The sequence below is a fragment of the Pelophylax lessonae genome, assembly GCF_965119305.1.
Source record: "Pelophylax lessonae genome assembly, chromosome: 2".
NCBI classification, from domain to species: Eukaryota; Metazoa; Chordata; class Amphibia; order Anura; family Ranidae; genus Pelophylax; species Pelophylax lessonae.
In genome coordinates this window covers 44,304,584-44,321,399 of record NC_138769.1, presented here as the reverse complement: position 1 = coordinate 44,321,399, position 16,816 = coordinate 44,304,584, and the positions used below count along the sequence as shown (strand labels likewise).

Below are 16,816 nucleotides of genomic sequence, written 5' to 3'. Positions count from 1 at the left end.
TATTCATTTAGGCAGAAATGAACAATAAAGCTGCCTGGGCCCCCCTGTTTAGCTGATGAGGCCTGGACCCAGTACAACAGGACCAGCTGTACTGCCTTATCAGCGGCCCTGATAGCGCCCATTGGCATTTTTTTAACACATGCATAAATGTGTCACGCATGCTCACATGCACTGCAAAGTTGTGGCTTAGTGACCCATTGCCTCCTAGAATAGTTGTGATGTAGCAATTCCAGGAGACAGCAGGACTCGGTCCAGGCTGGAAACCCAGAAGTGCTATCTGCCAACGATAAGAACAACCAATTGGTAAAAATTAGAAACCACTGAATTAACATTTTCGTAAGAGGGACAGAATAAGAAACTGTTTGTTCATGTTTAAAGAGAAAGTAAAGCGCCGCTTTCTTTTTTTTTTTTTTATGCTGACCTGCAAAAGTAATGGCATAATGTGCTAGTATGCATCGCGAAACACATGCACATTACGTGAAACTTACCTGCAAACGAAGACATCGTCACCACTGGAGGCCGCATCCATCTTCACCCGTCTTCCTTCCGGGTCCGCGGACTCTGACTGTGTGACTGGCCGGGAATATTTCCTAAACGGTGCAGGTTTCGAAGATATTTTCAATACCTATCGGAAAGCCCGATTATAGGCTTACCCATAGGTACCAACAATAGATGAAAGTTTAATTCCACTTTAATGCCACTTTAGGGATATATACATGACTACAGATCTACAGATAATTATTATTATGGGTTTTATAGTCAGCCATAGGAGCTGGTCAATATTTGAATAATAAAGCAGGGTGGGGCACTCTGCAAGGTGGGTGACAATCAGAGCTTTTTTTCTCAGAGAATAATTGCAAGTACTGCCCCCCTCTTGAGTCACCCCTTGTCTTTGTCCCCTATCCACCTCCAAGCACTGTCCATTGGTTCCACCCCCTACCCACCTCCCAGTACCACTCCTTACAGAGAATACAGAACCAAGTAATATCTATGGTGCTAAGTAACATGTATTGAATTTGTTAATGATAACAATAAAAGCAGCCAGCAACAATAGATTCCCTCAGCAACAGTGGACTCCCCCAGCAATAATATACCCCCCCCAGCAACAATAGATCTCATAGCAGGCAGCATCAATAGACCCCCTCCCTCAACAGCAGATCCTTCCTAGCAACATAAGACTCCCCCCCACTAGCAGCAACAAATGCCCCCCACTGACAAAAATCCTTCAGCAGCCAGCAACAATAAACCCCACCCCCCAACAATAAACCCCCACCAGCAACAACAGATTTTTCCAGCAGCCAGCATCAATCGACCTCTCCCTCAAAAGTAAATTCCTCCCAGCAATAATTTACCCCCCAGCAACAATATACCTCCCCAGCAGCAATAGATTCACCCTTGCAACAATGGGTTCCCCAGCAGCCAGCATCAATAGACCTCTCCCTCAACAGTAAATGCCTCTCAGCGACAACCCCCCCCCCAGCAACAATAGACCTCCCCAGCAGCAATAGATTCACCCTTGCAACAATGGGTTCCCTAGCAGCCAGCATCAATAGACCTCTCCCTCAAAAGTAAATTCCTCTCAGCAACAATTTACCCCCCAGCAACAATATACCTCCCCAGCAGCAATAGATCCACCCTTGCAACAATGGGTTCCCCAGCAGCCAGCATCAATAGACCTCTCCCTCAACAGTAAATGCCTCTCAGCAACAATCCCCCCCCCGCCAGCAACCATAGACCTTCCCAGCAGCAATAGATTCACCCTTGCAACAATGGGTTCCCCAGCAGCCAGCAACAGTAGGCCCCCAACACCCCCTTTCCATTACATACATTTAATGCTGGAGGTTCCGTTTCTGGCTCTGCCTTTCCCCACGTTCGTGCTGAAAAAAATCCTTGGTAAAAATACATATAGTTAGCTACGTTCATGTGACAGGTCACATGGCCAGGACAGGAAGAACAAGACCTCACTCTCTGGTGGGCATCCCTAATGACAAGTGGTCTGTAGCTGTTCTGCAAAAGGGGACTCATTGATCTACATTGCCTTTTAATGATGCCTGAAGAAGCAGTGTCTGGTGCTGGAATGCTTGCAATTCAGTATCAGGGCACCACCTGGCACACTGCAGGATGTCCTGGATCCAACACGAAAGGTAGCTTCCTTCAGCCCACCATTACTCATTTCAGGGGCCCCCACCGGTCACCACATGGCCTAGACCCCATACTCACTGCATGGGCTGCTATGGTCTTACAACGTAGTTCCACCAATAAGTCACCACTAAGTGCCCACTTTCGATGTCAATTGGATCTTTTTTTTATTGCTCGTTCTGTCTAAGCCTGTAATTATGTCTCTAACTATAAATTATTTTATTCATGTCTAGGTATCAATGTAGGGCCAAGTCCAGTCTACCCCAATGGATCTACGAACCACAGTGCTGTATTTCTTTCTGGAACTCCTCCTCCCTGTTGTGAGTAACTTATATTATACAAATATGAAAACAAATATAATTAAATAATAATCTTTTTTTATTTTTTTAAATACACCCTTATCCTTTCATAGCTGCACTCAAGTCAAACTGCTAAATATGCACATACTGTAAAGGGACCCGTTTTATCTGTCAAAGGATTTGTATTTCTGCTCATCCAACTCTGAGATTTACACAGCTCCCAACCCTGTTTGGCAGAACAGGAGACCTGATTTTTCTATGCTGCAGTTCAGAAAAAATTGCTGGTCTTGTCCCTCCCCCAGCCTGTGACTGGACAGTGAAAGAAGAACCAGCAAACTGATAAGATTATCTCCCCATTAGTGTTGGGCGAACGGTTTGAGCCGAACAAAAGTTTTGCCGGAACATCGCCTGTTCAGCAAACACCCAAATTTTTGGGGTGCTCGGTGGGATGTTCACCCGCTGTGCGCCTCACAACTCATAGTGCATTTTAGGGCCCTAGCTCGATGAAGCTTGCACCTGACCAGGTCAGGTGCAAGGCTTTGCCAATTAGGGTACAGTACACTTTCAGAGCCATGATTGCACAAAGTGATGATGACTTTCTCCAATCACGGCTCAGTGCTTATAGTCCCACCCAGGGCCGGTGCTAGACTATTTTATGCCCTAGGCAAGACCAGCTACTTGCGCTCCCCCCCCCCCCCCCAAAAAAGGGAAGGGGTTAAAAACTCCTCTATGTGACCCTGATCTGATGGTTCCTCCATGTTATGCTGTCATACCCAGTGACCCCCATATTCCTCCATTTCACACCCAGGGACCCTAATGTCCCTCCATGTCACACCCAGGGACTTTGATGTTTTTCCATGTCACACCCTGGGACCCCAATATTACTCCATGTCAAGCTGTCATATGTACTGACCCCGATGTACCTCTATGTCAGATCCTGATGTTTTTCCATGTCACATTTGGGGACCCTGATATTCCTCTGTGTCACACCTGGGGACCCTGATGTTCCTCCATGTCACACCTGGGGACCCCAATCCCCCATGGCACACCCAGGGACCCCAATTCCTCATGGCACACCTGGTGACCCCGAACCCCTGTTAAACGCTGTGGCTCCTGGTGGAGGGAAAAGCAGCAGTCAGGGAGCTCCGCACGTCCTTCATCACCAACCTCCTCAGACCATTCTGGTGCCTCGTCGCTTCTGCCCCAGTAAAGGTTCCGCCCTCCAGTGCTGAGCTCTAGCTCAGGTTCAGCTCTCCTCCGCTCCCTGCTTAATAGTGACCTAGGGAAATAAATGGCTGCCCACCAGCTCAGTGCAGAGAGTCACTTCCTGCCTGGGGTTAAGGCCGCTCAGCTCCACCTGAAGAGGATCATCATGCAGGCAGCACTCTGGGGGGCTCCCTTCTTGCCTTTTGGGGCTGCTCCAACAGTGGTGGAAAGCCAGGGCCTGGTAGTTCCACCACTGCCCAAGACACTTGCCATCTTCGGCTGTCCCTTCTTCCCCCCCACCTCCGCCCCTCGCCTCAGCTCACAATAATCATTCATGATGGAGAATTCATGATGGAGAGAGAGTGCCGACTCCTGGCTGTGCCCCTAGGTGGCAATGTGCCCTAGGCGGCTTCCTAGTTTGCCTAGTGGAAGCACCGGCCCTAGTCCCACCCAACACTATGAAAGGTTCCTTCCCATAGGAAGCTTTTGCATTGTGTTGGAGTGGAGATACATGGAGCAGAGCTCAGTTTGCTACTGGCTAGTTAGTGTGGTCACTCATTGTGTAGCATGTAAGTGTAGTGTTAGTATAGTGTGTCAGCATAGTTTGAGTATAGTGTAGTGTGTTAGTGTAGTGCAGTGTTTAACTCAGCAATACATAACATTTGGTGTTATATACATTTCTGTATACCCATATATTTTTTTAAGTTTGGTGCGTGTTTTTTATTTTGGCTTTTTTTTTTTTTGTCCCCTGCATGTCACTTATTTTTTAAAATGTCAGCCACAGTTTTTCTGACTGCATCACTGGTGTTCCCCCTTTTTAATTTTTTTTATAGTGTTTACATTTCTTTCAGCGTCAGTCTTTAATGTAAAGTGCATTAAACACCACTTTTCATTCAATAAAGTGCATTCAATCATACATTTGCCAGTTTCTAATAAATTTGGGTAATAAGCCTCCCCCATCATGTATGGGAGGTCAACAAGGTGAGGCAGACATTCCCATGCCACTCTATGGGGGCCAACAGCATCTGTGTCCACAGGCAAAGGTGGACATGGTCCGTCCTAAGGCAGGGTGTGTTTGTCTCTGTTTAGTGATGTTGCCCATGCTATCCAGCCACAGCATACAGAGGAGGTGGTGGACTAGCTTACTAAACCATCCTTATCCTCCTCATCCTCTATCACCCAAGCTGACAATAGTGTGCAGTCCACCGCTGCTGCCATAGATTTTTATTCTGCCTCCTTGTCCACAGCTACTCCTGCCAAAGCCCCAGCATCATGCACGGATAAGTCAGCTGAATTATTTGAACACAACATCAGCCACTTGCTTCTTGAGGATGAACAGACATTACTTGAGTCTGATGTTGGTTCTGAGGTAGAGAAAGGGAGTAGCATGAACCTACAGAGAGGGGATAACACTGATAAATAACAAATTGGTGGTCATGTTCCCCCAGCCGCAGCCTATTGCCAGGTTGCCTCAAGTGATGATGAGGATGGAGGGGATGATGACGATGAGGTCACTGATGCAACTTGGGTGCCGGATAAAGCAGAGGAGGAAAGTGAGTGGGAGGCACAACCCAAATGAGGCAGGATGTCCTCCAGAGGCAGCCAACATGGAAGAGTAGAGAGCAGCCACTCTATTCCATCAGATTGTGGAGCTGTTATCTTCCTTCCCTCTTCCCACAGCTCAGCTGTGTGGGCCTTTTTTAGCACATGTGCAGCTGATCGCACTGTTGCAACCTACAATCTCTGCTGCAAACAGATCAAGTGTGGCAAAAACACCAGCCATTTGGGTACCACAATTTTTTACAGGGAGGCCACTTCTTGCTTTTATCAAGAGTACCTCTATAGGGTAATGATGTGAAGGCACCACCAACACCCAAAGTCCAATTTTTCTGCACCTGTTACTTCTATCCAAAGTCTGCGAAAGAGACACCAGACTTTATCTAAAAAAAAAAGTGTTAATCTTGGCCTGAGTTGACTATAATTTGGCTTCTTCACATAAGGCTTGCTCGCTGTGGTGAAAAAAATTGTTATTTCCATCCAAAGTCTGCAAAAGAGATAACGGAATGTATCCAAAAAATCTCTAATCTTGTTCTGAAGTTACTAAAATGTGGCCTCCTCATACAGGCTGGCTCCCCAAGCCATTGTATATAGAATAAAGAAAGCTTGCAGGGAAAATCAATTTAAAGCAGCTCCTCAGTCAATTTTTTTAATCGTTCCATCTATTAAATCCTCTGCCCTTGTTGTTTTACCTTTGGATAGTAAAACATTTTTTTCTGCCAGTAAATACCTTATACAGCCCACTTCATCTTTCTTGTCTGGTAATAAGTCTAGGCTAATGACAACATGCACAGCCCTCTCTTACTCTCGTGAGAGTTTGCCAGCAAGTGAGGAGAGATTAGTCAAAGGAAAGCCAAGGAAAGCTGCAGAGCTAAAGGGGGCTGGATGAGGGGGGAGATAACAGGAGACTGCAGAGATCCATGAGTATTCATTTAGAGAGGAGAACTGTGCAGGAAAGCAGTGGTGTGAGTATGTTTGTCTGTATATACAGTATTTTACAAAAGTGAGTACACCACTCACATTTTTGTAAATATTTTATTATATGTCTTCATGTGACAATACTGAAGGAATATAATTTTTTTTTTTTTACAAAAAATGAGTTTGCGTCTGCTCTGTGTGTGATATATTATTAATTGTGACAAAAAAAGGCCGTCATATACAGGGCCTCGGGTGTAAGCCATCTGGTCCCAGTGACTTATTTATATTAAGTTTTTCAAGTCTAGTTCTGAGTCGGTCTTCTGTAAACCATGAGGGTGCTTCCTGTGACATGTTATTAATTTGACATTACAAGCTTGGTTAATGTAGCCCCCCAATTCCTTTGTGAAGACTAAGGAGAAGAATTTATTTAGCACCTTCCCCTTCTCTCTGTCTTTTGTAGCCAGATTCCTTTCGTTGTCCTTTATGGGGCCACTTTCTTACTATTTATACACTTAAAGAATTTCTTGGGGTTTTTTTTTTTTACTCTCTTCCGCTATGTGCCTTTCATGTTCTATTTTAGCCACCCTAATATCGCTCTTACATTTCTTATTGCATTCTTTATAATTTTGGAATGCTGCCAATAACCCTCAGCCTTGTATTTTTTGAAGGCCTTTTCTTTTGTTTTTATATGCATTTTTACGTTGGAGTTTAGCCACCCAGGGTTTATTTTAGCTCTTTTAAATGTATTTCCCGTTGGAATGCACTGGCCAATACCTTTATTTAGTATGTTCTTAAAGCACTCCCATTTTTCCTCTGTGTTCTTTGTTCCTAGGATTTTATCCCATTTATTGGCATCTAGCATAAAGCACAGTTTAGGGAAATGGCTGTTTTGAAATTCAGTGTCCTTGTATTACCCTTGTGTTTCCTATTTCTCTGATTTATACTAAAATTAATTAACCTATGGTCACTGTTTGCTAAGTTTCCCTGTATTTCTACATCCGCAATAAGGTCTGTATTATTCATAATCAGTAGGTCTAGTAATGCATTGTTTCTTGTTGGTGAGTTCACCATCTGACTCATGAAATTGTCCTGCAAAACATTTAGGAAATGGCGAGCCTTAGATGAATTCACGGTCCCTTCCGCCTGCCTACATCTGGATAATTGAAGTCCACCATTATAACGAAATTTCCCATCCTTGCTGCCATTCCAAGTTGTGATAGGAGGTCCGCCTCCCCCTCCTCCCTCTGGTTGGGGGGCCTATAGCATACGCCCAATATTACTATCTCCATAGCACCTTCCCTTTGAAGCTCTACCCATAGGGATTCCACCTCCTTCCTAGCTCCATTAGTGATATCGTCCCTCAAATTCACTTGCAGATTGTTCTTGATATAAAGACATACTCCTCCTCCTTATTTACCCTATCTATCTCTACGATAAAGGGAATACCCCTGAATGTTTGCCAGCCAATCATGAGAGCTGTTAAACCAAGTCTCCGAGATTCCCACAAACTCAAAATCCTCCTCATACGTTAACAGCTCCAGTTCTCCCATCTTGTTGGCCAGACTTCTAAAATTGGTATGCAAACCTCATAGTTTTGTCCATTTGCTGTTGCAATAGATGTTATGAGGCTGCACTTTCGTTTTTTCAGCCTACCTACCTTGTTTTTTTTATTTCTGGTCACCCTACCGCTAATGCCCCCAATAATGCCTGCTGAACCTTGCTCCCCGCTGGCTTATTCTGGACCCTCCCCCCCATCACCTAATTTAAAAGTCCCTCTAACTTTTTGGCCATCTTCTAGCCCAGTATGGCTGCACCTTCCCCATTTAGGTACAGTCCATCCCTACCAAAGAGCCAGTAGCCAACTGAGAAGTCAGCCCAGTTCTCCAGGAACCCTAACCCCTTCTTACTATACCAGCTTCTCAGCCACTTGTTAACTTCCCTAATCTCCCACTGTCTCTCTGGCGTGGCTCAAGGTACAGGTAGTATTTCTGAGAATGCTACCTTGGAGGTTCTACTTTAGCTCCTAAATCCCTGAAATCTTTTTTTAGGACTCTCCACCTTCCTCTATCTGTGTCATTGGTACCCACGTGTACCATGACAGCCAGGTCCTCCCCAGCCACACCCAATAATCTGTCCACCAGATCCATGATGTGCCGAACCTCTTTAAATGTAATTTTTCTTTTTCTTTATAAATGTCAGTTTTGCTGCAGCAGGTTCTATACATGGTACAGATACACCACTTTACAGGCAGACTAAGGGGACCTCCTAGGCACTATATTTAAAATAATTTTTCATTGTTATTGTTTCACTTTAAGCTTTTTTTAAAATCACTGCTCCTTAAAAAATTATCTTTTTTAAAAGTTTTTTTTGCATTGGTACATGTCCCTTTAGGGCAGTACCTGGATACTTATACCCTTTTTATGCCCAATAACTTGCATATAAGCCTTCAAAATGGGAACTTTTGATTTTTCAAGTTCGGCTCCCATAGACTTCCATGGGGTTCACCGTTCGGGTCCGAAAATTTGGCGACATTCAAGAGTTCTAGCGCGAACCAAACCGGGGGTTGTTCAGCCCATCTCTACTCTCCATCTTTCTGCCCTCTGCACCTATCAGCATGATGCTTACACTGCAGCACAATTGATTGGTTCCCTGTGCTGAACATGGAATGCGTAAGGCTGATATCAAGTCAAATTCAGGTACTTATACTGATTGTATTTAAAAAAACACTTAAAGCAAATCTAAACTGCTGGTAAATGAGGATCTAAACTGCTGGGGAGCTGAAAAAGACTTGAGACGTATCTATGCATTTGGGGTGGATTCTCCCTACATGTGCACCAATGCTGCCAGCTTCTGGTAGATGGGCAATATAGCGCCATTTGTGAGCATGCACGTAAATCTGTCACACGTGTTTACATGCACCGCAAAATTCCGTATCAGTGACCTATTGCCTCATGGGATTGCTGTGATGTAGTAATCCCAGGAGACAGCAGAGCTCTAGGCTGGAAACCCAGAAGTGCTATCTCTATCTGTCAACACAAAAAAACAACCAATAGGTAGAAATTAGAAACCACTTACCGTAATTAGCATTTATGTAAGAGGGACAGAATAAGACCATGTTTGTTCCAGTTTAATTTTGCTTTAAGGATATATTCATGAATACAGATCTACATTATGTTATGCCTGTCTGGAGTTCAGCTTCATAGTGAACCTATCACTTAATGTTCACTACAGTGAAGGAAAAAAGTTTTTGATCCCCTGCTGATTTTGCATGGACAAAGAAATGATCAGTCTATAATTTTATTGGTAAGTTTATTTTAACAGCGAGAGACAGAAAAACAACAAAAAAATCCACAAAAACGCATTTCAAAAAAGTTATAAATCAATTTGCATTTTAATGAGTGAAATAAGTATTTGACCCCTTTGCAAAACAGGACTTAGTACTTGGTAGCAAAACTCTTGTTGGCAATCACAGAGATCAGACATTTCTTGTAGTTGGCCACCAGGTTTGCACACATCTCAGGAGGGATTTTGTCCCACTCCTCTTTGCAGATCCTCTCTAAGTCATTAAGGGTTCGAGGCTGACGTTTGGTAACTTGAACTCTCAGCTCTCTCCACATGTTTTCAATGGGATTAGGGTCTGGAGACTGGCTAGGCCACTCCAGGACCTTAATGTGCTTCTTCTTGAGCTACTCCTTTGTTGCCTTGGCCATGTGTTTTTCTACATTGTCATGCTGGAAGACTGATCCATTAACCAATCTCAATGCCCTGGCTGAGGGAAGGAGGTTCTCATGCAAGATTTGATGGTACATGGCCCCGTCCATCGTCCCTTTGATGTGGTGAAGTTGTTCTGTCCCCTTAGCACAAAAACACCCCAAAAGCATAATGTTTTCACCTCCATGTTTGACAGTGGGGATGATGTTCTTGGAGTCATAGGCAGAATTCCTCCACCTCCAAACACGGCGAGTTGAGTTGATGTCAAAGAGCTTGATTTTGGTCTCATCTGACCACAACACTTTCACCCAGTTCTCCTCTGAATCATTCAAATGTTCATTAGCAAACTTAAGGCCTGTACGTGTGCTTTCTTGAGCAGGGGGATCTTGCGGGCGCTGCAGGATTTCAGTCCTTCACGATGTAGGATGTTACCAATTGTTTTCTTGGTGACTATGGTCCTAGCTGCCTTGACAGGATTCTCCCGTGTAGTTCTGGGCTGATTCCTCACCGTTCTCATGATCATTGAAACTCCACAAGGTGAGAACCTGTATGGAGCCCCAGCCCGATGGAGATTGACAGTTATTTTGTATTTCTTCCATTTGCGAATAATTGCACCAACTGCTGTCACCCTCTCACCAAGCTGCTTGGCGAAGGTCTTTGTGATGGGAGTCACTTTAGTTGGGGGGGGGGGGGCTGTGGAACCCAGCTTACCTTAGAGAGGTTGGGAAATCCCTGTCTCGGGTCCCTAGGCTCCTCTTATGTGTAAGACACCCTGTGTCTATTAGGGGCACAGGGTGGCCAAGGAAATGATGGACTTAATGGACACAGAATATGGTTTGGATTACTCAAATGGGACAGTAATAATTATCAACAATATATCTCAAGACTATGAAGATTTAATCCCACTTTACACTGTGAGACCTAGACTGTTGTAGACCGTTGCCATGAAGTCTGTAACTGATGGACAGACTGATACTGGGGTCTCTTGCCATTGTCTGTATAATAAGGTGTTCTGTTTTTATACTTAGGATAATGTGTAATTTTGTATTTTGTTTTAGCTTTGTTGCTGGGCAGTCTTGTCATCCCAGCTTGTTTAAGTGGACTGAGTTAATTAGCATGTGAATGATTACCTTGTCTAGATGGGATTAGCCATGAGTCAGCTGTACCTCATTATCTAATCAATGTGTGATGTTTTGGGTAAATATTCGGGTCATTGTTCATGTAGTGACTGACATACTTCTCAAGTGTATAAAAGTCTGTTTCTTGTTCAATAAAGGAGTTGATGTTTTCAGACACATACAAGCTAAGTTGTCAGGCTAGTTTTGTATGTAGGGCGGCTGGAGTCTCTATCTATGTTCAAGACTGGAGGAAGCCGTATACTGACGGAAGCCCACAAACACAGTGTGGGTCAGTGGTTACGTTACAGTCTTGTAGCCCATTCTAGCCTTGTGTAAGACTACAATTTTGTCCCTGACATCCTTGGACAGCTCTTTGGTCTTGGCCATGGTGGAGAGATTGGAATCTGATTGATTGATTGCTTCTGTGGACAGGTATCTTTTATACAGGTAACAAGCTGAGATTAGGAGCACTCCCTTTAAGAGAGTGCTCCTAATCTCAGCTTGTTACCTGTATAGAAGACACCTGGGAGCCAGAAATCTTGCTGACTGATAGGGGATCAAATACTTATTTCACCCATTAGAATGCCAACCAATTTATAACTTTATTGAGATGCGTTTTTCTGGATTTTTTTGTTATTCTGTCTCTCACGGTTAAAATAAACCTACAATTTTCCTGTGCTTCCTCCCTACCCCTATGTTTTTCCTACTCTTTTCTTCATTCCTCTTTGCTTCTGACTGCCCGATCCATCCTCTCTTTTAATCTGGTTACTCCTTTTTTAGAGGATATCTCTGATGCTTGATTTTGGTAGTTATGTGATACTGTTCTTCTTATCCTTGAGTTATAACCAGGAGATAGTTTGTACCTTCCATCCTAAATCCCTTTTGTGCACACTTGACAAATCTTTTTTTTTTTTTTTTTAAAGGTTTTTATTAAACAAACAAAACACAGTACACCAAAAGAAAAATGGCAGTGCAACATAAAAGAGAGGATACGGAACATACAAAGCATCCTCTCCAATCATCTAACAAAATAGAACCACAGTACAGAGAATACCCAGTAATCGTGGTAAAAGGGGGGGTAACACATTATTATAAGCAATATATAACGACACATGCGGAGCAAAAGAAGTCACTTTAGACATCGCCTAGGAAGCGTCAGACACCGAGGAGGCAGTAAGATCAGAGTCTACCCAGAAGGACCAGATTTTATTGAATTTCTTCGGACATCCTCTGGCCTCATACGTCAGTTTATACAAAGGCAGAGCCTGATTAACAATAGAGATCCAAAATGGAACGTCAGGGGGTGTGGAAGATTTCCAACGGAGAGCAATAGCTTTCCTAGCATAGAAAAAGAGCAAACGCAGAAATAGTTTCGTGCGAGCCGGAGCATCCTCATCATCCACATACCCTAGGAGACAACGAAGGGGGCTACAGACATTGGACAATTGAGAGATATCAGTTATAAAGGCCGTCACCCCTGACCAAAAGGCACGGACAGGGGGACAATCCCAAAACATGTGAAAGAAGGATCCCACACCATCAGAGCACTTAGAGCAGAGGGGGGAGGATAATGTACCAATTTTATGAAGGAACAGGGGAGTGTAGTAAGCCCTATACAGGAATTTTAATTGTATGACTCTATCCCTGGAGGAAATTACAACCGGGATTTGTTCAGGAAGGACGTCATGCCATACCTCCTCTGTCAAGTCCGGGACGTTCTCACGCCACTGGGACTCAACCACCGCCAAGCGCTTAGACTTAGAATGCAAAAGCCTACGATAATATGTGGAGACCAGTTTCTCATGTGAAGAGTCAGAGAGGAGATATTCCAAGGGGGATGGCTCCAGCGAGACATCCCGGAGGCCAAACTGCGCAGCCGCCGCATGTCTCAGCTGGAGGTAGCGAAAATGAGCCGTAGATGGTACAGCAAAAGTGGACTGCATGTCCGCAAAGGACCGGAAGGTTCCCCGGACATACAGGTGATCAACAGACTTCACCCCAAGACGGGCCCAAAAAATACCGTCGTCCCGACCGAAAAACTCCCGAAACCTTGGATTGTGCCAAAGGGGGGCATTAGGGGAGTACGACCCCGGAGGGTCGGCCTCACCCAATGCGGTAGCCGCAAAAACCCGTAGAGTGACCGAGATAAGTGCAGTGTTCGGCCTGCCCATAGTAGATCTACGGTGCAGCAAATTTTGCAGAGATTCATAGGACGTGAAAATAGCCGCCTCCAAGGCCGCCGCAGCATGATTGTCCTCGGGATGGAACCACCAATGTGCGTGTGCCAACTGGGAGGCGAAATAATAAAGGCGTAGGTTGGGCGCTGCCAGTCCCCCCGCCAATACAGGTAACTGTAACGCATCTCTGGCCACACGTGCCGGCCGACCCCCCCAGATAAACGAAGTGAGGAGCGAATCGATGACCTGGAAACGACGTTTGGTAACATAGATCGGGGAGTGACTCAACACATACAGAAATCGGGGAAGGAATATCATTTTAAAAATGTTGATCCTACCCAAAACCGTGAGAGGAAGCTGGGACCAGAGCTGTAGAGAAGATTTAAGTCGGGCAACCAAGGGATCTAAATTATTGGGGAGGAAACGAGACAAGGGAAGTTGAATGTCAACCCCCAAGTATCGAAACCGATCCACTACCTGGAGAGGGCATGATGCGAGAGAAGGGGGCAGAACCTGGGGATCCAGGGGGAACAGAGTAGATTTACTCCAGTTCACCCGAAAACCCGAGAAGTGACCGAAACGATCAATAATGGACAATAGAGTGGGGAGGGATTGATATGGATCCGCTAGATATATCAACATATCGTCCGCATACAATGAAACCTTTTCCTCCAAGCCATTGATCACAAAGCCCGCAACAGCCGCACACTGGCGGATCTGCGCAGCCAAAGGCTCAATGGCCAGGGCGAAAAGCAACGGGGACAACGGGCACCCCTGCCTAGTACCCCGAAAAATGGGAAAGGAGTCAGACACAGAATTATTGACCCTGATACGGGCACGAGGGAGATAATATAGAAGTTGTACCCATTTTATGAACCCCGATCCAAATCCGAATTTCGCCAATACCTCCAAGAGATAAGGCCACTCCACGGAATCAAAAGCCTTGTGAGTGTCCAGGGCTACCACAACCCTGGCCCCCACAGAATCATGAGTCGTCTGAAGGTTGGTAAAAAGTCTACGCAAGTTGATCGAGGTAGACCGGCCAGGAATGAACCCCGACTGGTCCGCCCCGACCAAGTCCGTGACAACCGTATTCAGCCGTCTCGCCAGGACCTTGGCCAAAATCTTCACATCTGTATTAATAAGTGAGATCGGACGGTACGATTCACAGAGAAGAGGGTCCTTGCGCGGCTTCGGGATGAGTACTATAAGGGCTTCCGTCATGGAGGGTGGCAGACGTCCTTCCCTCAGAGCACAAGTAAACACTTTCAACAAATGGGGGACCAGTAAGTCCCTATAGTGAAGATACCATTAAATGGGGAAACCATCCAAGCCAGGTGTCTTATTATGTGCAAACGTAGCTACGGCCTTGTCAATCTCATCTGTGGTCAAAGGGGAGTCTAAGAAGCGAGATTGGTCGACCGACAATGCGGGCAAATCAATATCATACAGAAAATCATCAAGTTCGATAATAGTGTAATGGGCCTGGGTGCGGTATAAAGAGGAATAAAATTCAACAAAACTATGAAGAATATCAGGAGTTTGTTCTACAATGACACCGGCCTGGCTGGTGACCCGGGGAATGATACAAGGTTGAAAATCCGGCCTAGCTAAGTAGGCCAACAAGCGACTGTTTTTGTCCCCCAGTTCAAAAATTCTTTGATTCTGATATAACAGTTTTTTCTGGGTGCGCTCAATAAGGACGAGATCCAAATCACGGGCTCTGGCCCGCCAAGCGGCGTGATTCTGAGGGGAGGGGTCGTCAGAGTATTGCCGTTCAGCCGTATGCAATGCCCGTTCGGCGTCAACCAACTTGGTCTGACGTGCCTTCCGAGCATGGCCTATGGCAGACGAGAAAGTGCCCCGCATAGTGGCCTTGAAGGCGTCCCAGGTCAGCAGTGCCGACCCCTCCCGTCCATTGAGCGCCCAGAAAGAATTCAATTCCGTGAGCCCCTGATCAGTCACCGCGGGGTCCGCCAGCCACAGAGGGCTCAGTCGCCACAGTTTATAGTTAGGTGGGGACCCCAAAGCAAGGTCCACCAGCAAAGGGGAGTGGTCAGATACCGCCCGAGGGAGGTACCTGATCCCCGAGAGCGGACCCAGCAGTTCCCGAGAGAGCAAACAGAGGTCAATCCTAGATAGAGTGTGGTGTAAGCTCGAATAACAAGAAAACTCAGTAATCCCCCCATGTTTCCACCTCCAGGCGTCCGTGAGGTCCAATTTGTCCAAGTAGGAGCGCAGGGGGGTATGTTGGGAAGAAGCAGCCCCAGAGCGGTCCAAAGCATTGTCGAGGACCGTGTTAAAGTCACCCGCCATAATAAGAGGGCCCTCCGCCATTTCCAAAACCAAACCCAAAACACGGTCAAAGAATGACTTAGTAAACGGCGGGGGGACATAAACATTCACCAGGGTATAAGGTTTACCTAAATATTCAATAACAAGGATAACAAAGCACCCCGAGGGGTCCGTCTTTAGATGTTTAATAGTGACTGGAGCGGATTTGGCAATTAAAATGGACGTGCCTCGGGCATAGGAAGAGTAGGTAGAGTGTAGCGCATACGCCACGTGTGCCCGCTTAAGGGCCATAACCCTGGACCCCTGGAGGTGTGTCTCCTGTAACAAAACAACGTGAGGACTATGGTGTTTTAAATAGTCAAACATCAGAGACCGTTTCACTTTAGAATTTAGCCCCCTGACGTTCCATGAGATTATACGTAGAGTAGACATAGAAATATACCAACAATCAGCGTTAGCGCCCCGTAGGTCAGCCCAAAAACAGGCAAACCCCGAAGGGCCAAGGCACAACCAGCATCTGAGAGGAGCCCAGAAAAAGGAGTACACATAAGACATAAAAAAAGTGACCACAGTAACATAGTAAACAAAATCAACTGTATCGCATAAGGAGAGAGCATGACCCCAAAAACAAAAAAAGGAAAAACTGTACCGACCCTGTGGATCAAAATGGTGCAAACAAGCAAACCAAAAAGAAGAAACCCGCCAAAACCCGCAGGTTGCGGATGGCAATAGTAACAAACACCCCCTCCCCCCACCCTAGCCCACCCGGCCCTCAAACCCCAACAATTGAGAGCTTTGTAGCCCATAACAACAAAAGGAAGTCAAATGCAGGGAAACGTGGATCTGCTCGTCCTGTAGTAGACAAACGAGAAAAAACAATAAAAAGGAAGGAGATGAGGGGGGAGCCCCCCCACCCCAAAAATGCCCATCAGAAAAAACAGAAAAATAGGAACCCCGACCCTCAGAAAAAGGGAATAGCCATCTGTCCCAAAAAATCAATCAAGCGAGAGAGGGTCCATGAAGAGCACCAGGACGAGCCCAGAGCCCAACCAGACTATCAGCAGATAGACAGTCTTTCATCTAGGAGGAGACCGCCGGTCCTGGCGGCAAGGAGAGCCACGGCCCAAGGAGTCCACCCAGTGCGCGGCCTCCCGAGGATCCTGGAAGAAATGAGCCTTGCCTTGAGAGATGATCCGGAGACGGGCAGGATAAAGCATACTATATGGTAACTGGAGATCACGCAGCCGCCTCTTAACCGCCATAAAGGAGGCCCGCTGCTTTTGGGTGGCTGCAGAGAAGTCAGGAAAGATGGAGATAGCATTATTATTGTAGGAGACACGGCCCTTCTCCCTGGAGGCCCGTAGCACAGCCTCCCTGTCCCGGAAATGCAGAAGTT

At 45.8% G+C, this 16,816-nt stretch overlaps 1 protein-coding gene across 2 annotated transcripts in view; it reads left to right on the top strand.

Moving 5' to 3' along the window:
* UMODL1 (uromodulin like 1) overlaps positions 1-16,816 on the top strand; it is a 133,186-nt gene that overhangs the window by 42,037 nt on the left and 74,333 nt on the right. For both annotated transcript variants that reach the window (XM_082245766.1, XM_082245765.1), the window contains one exon: positions 2,373-2,459. In XM_082245766.1, the coding sequence (XP_082101892.1) occupies positions 2,373-2,459 (87 nt within the window). The remainder of the gene's footprint in view (positions 1-2,372; positions 2,460-16,816) is intronic.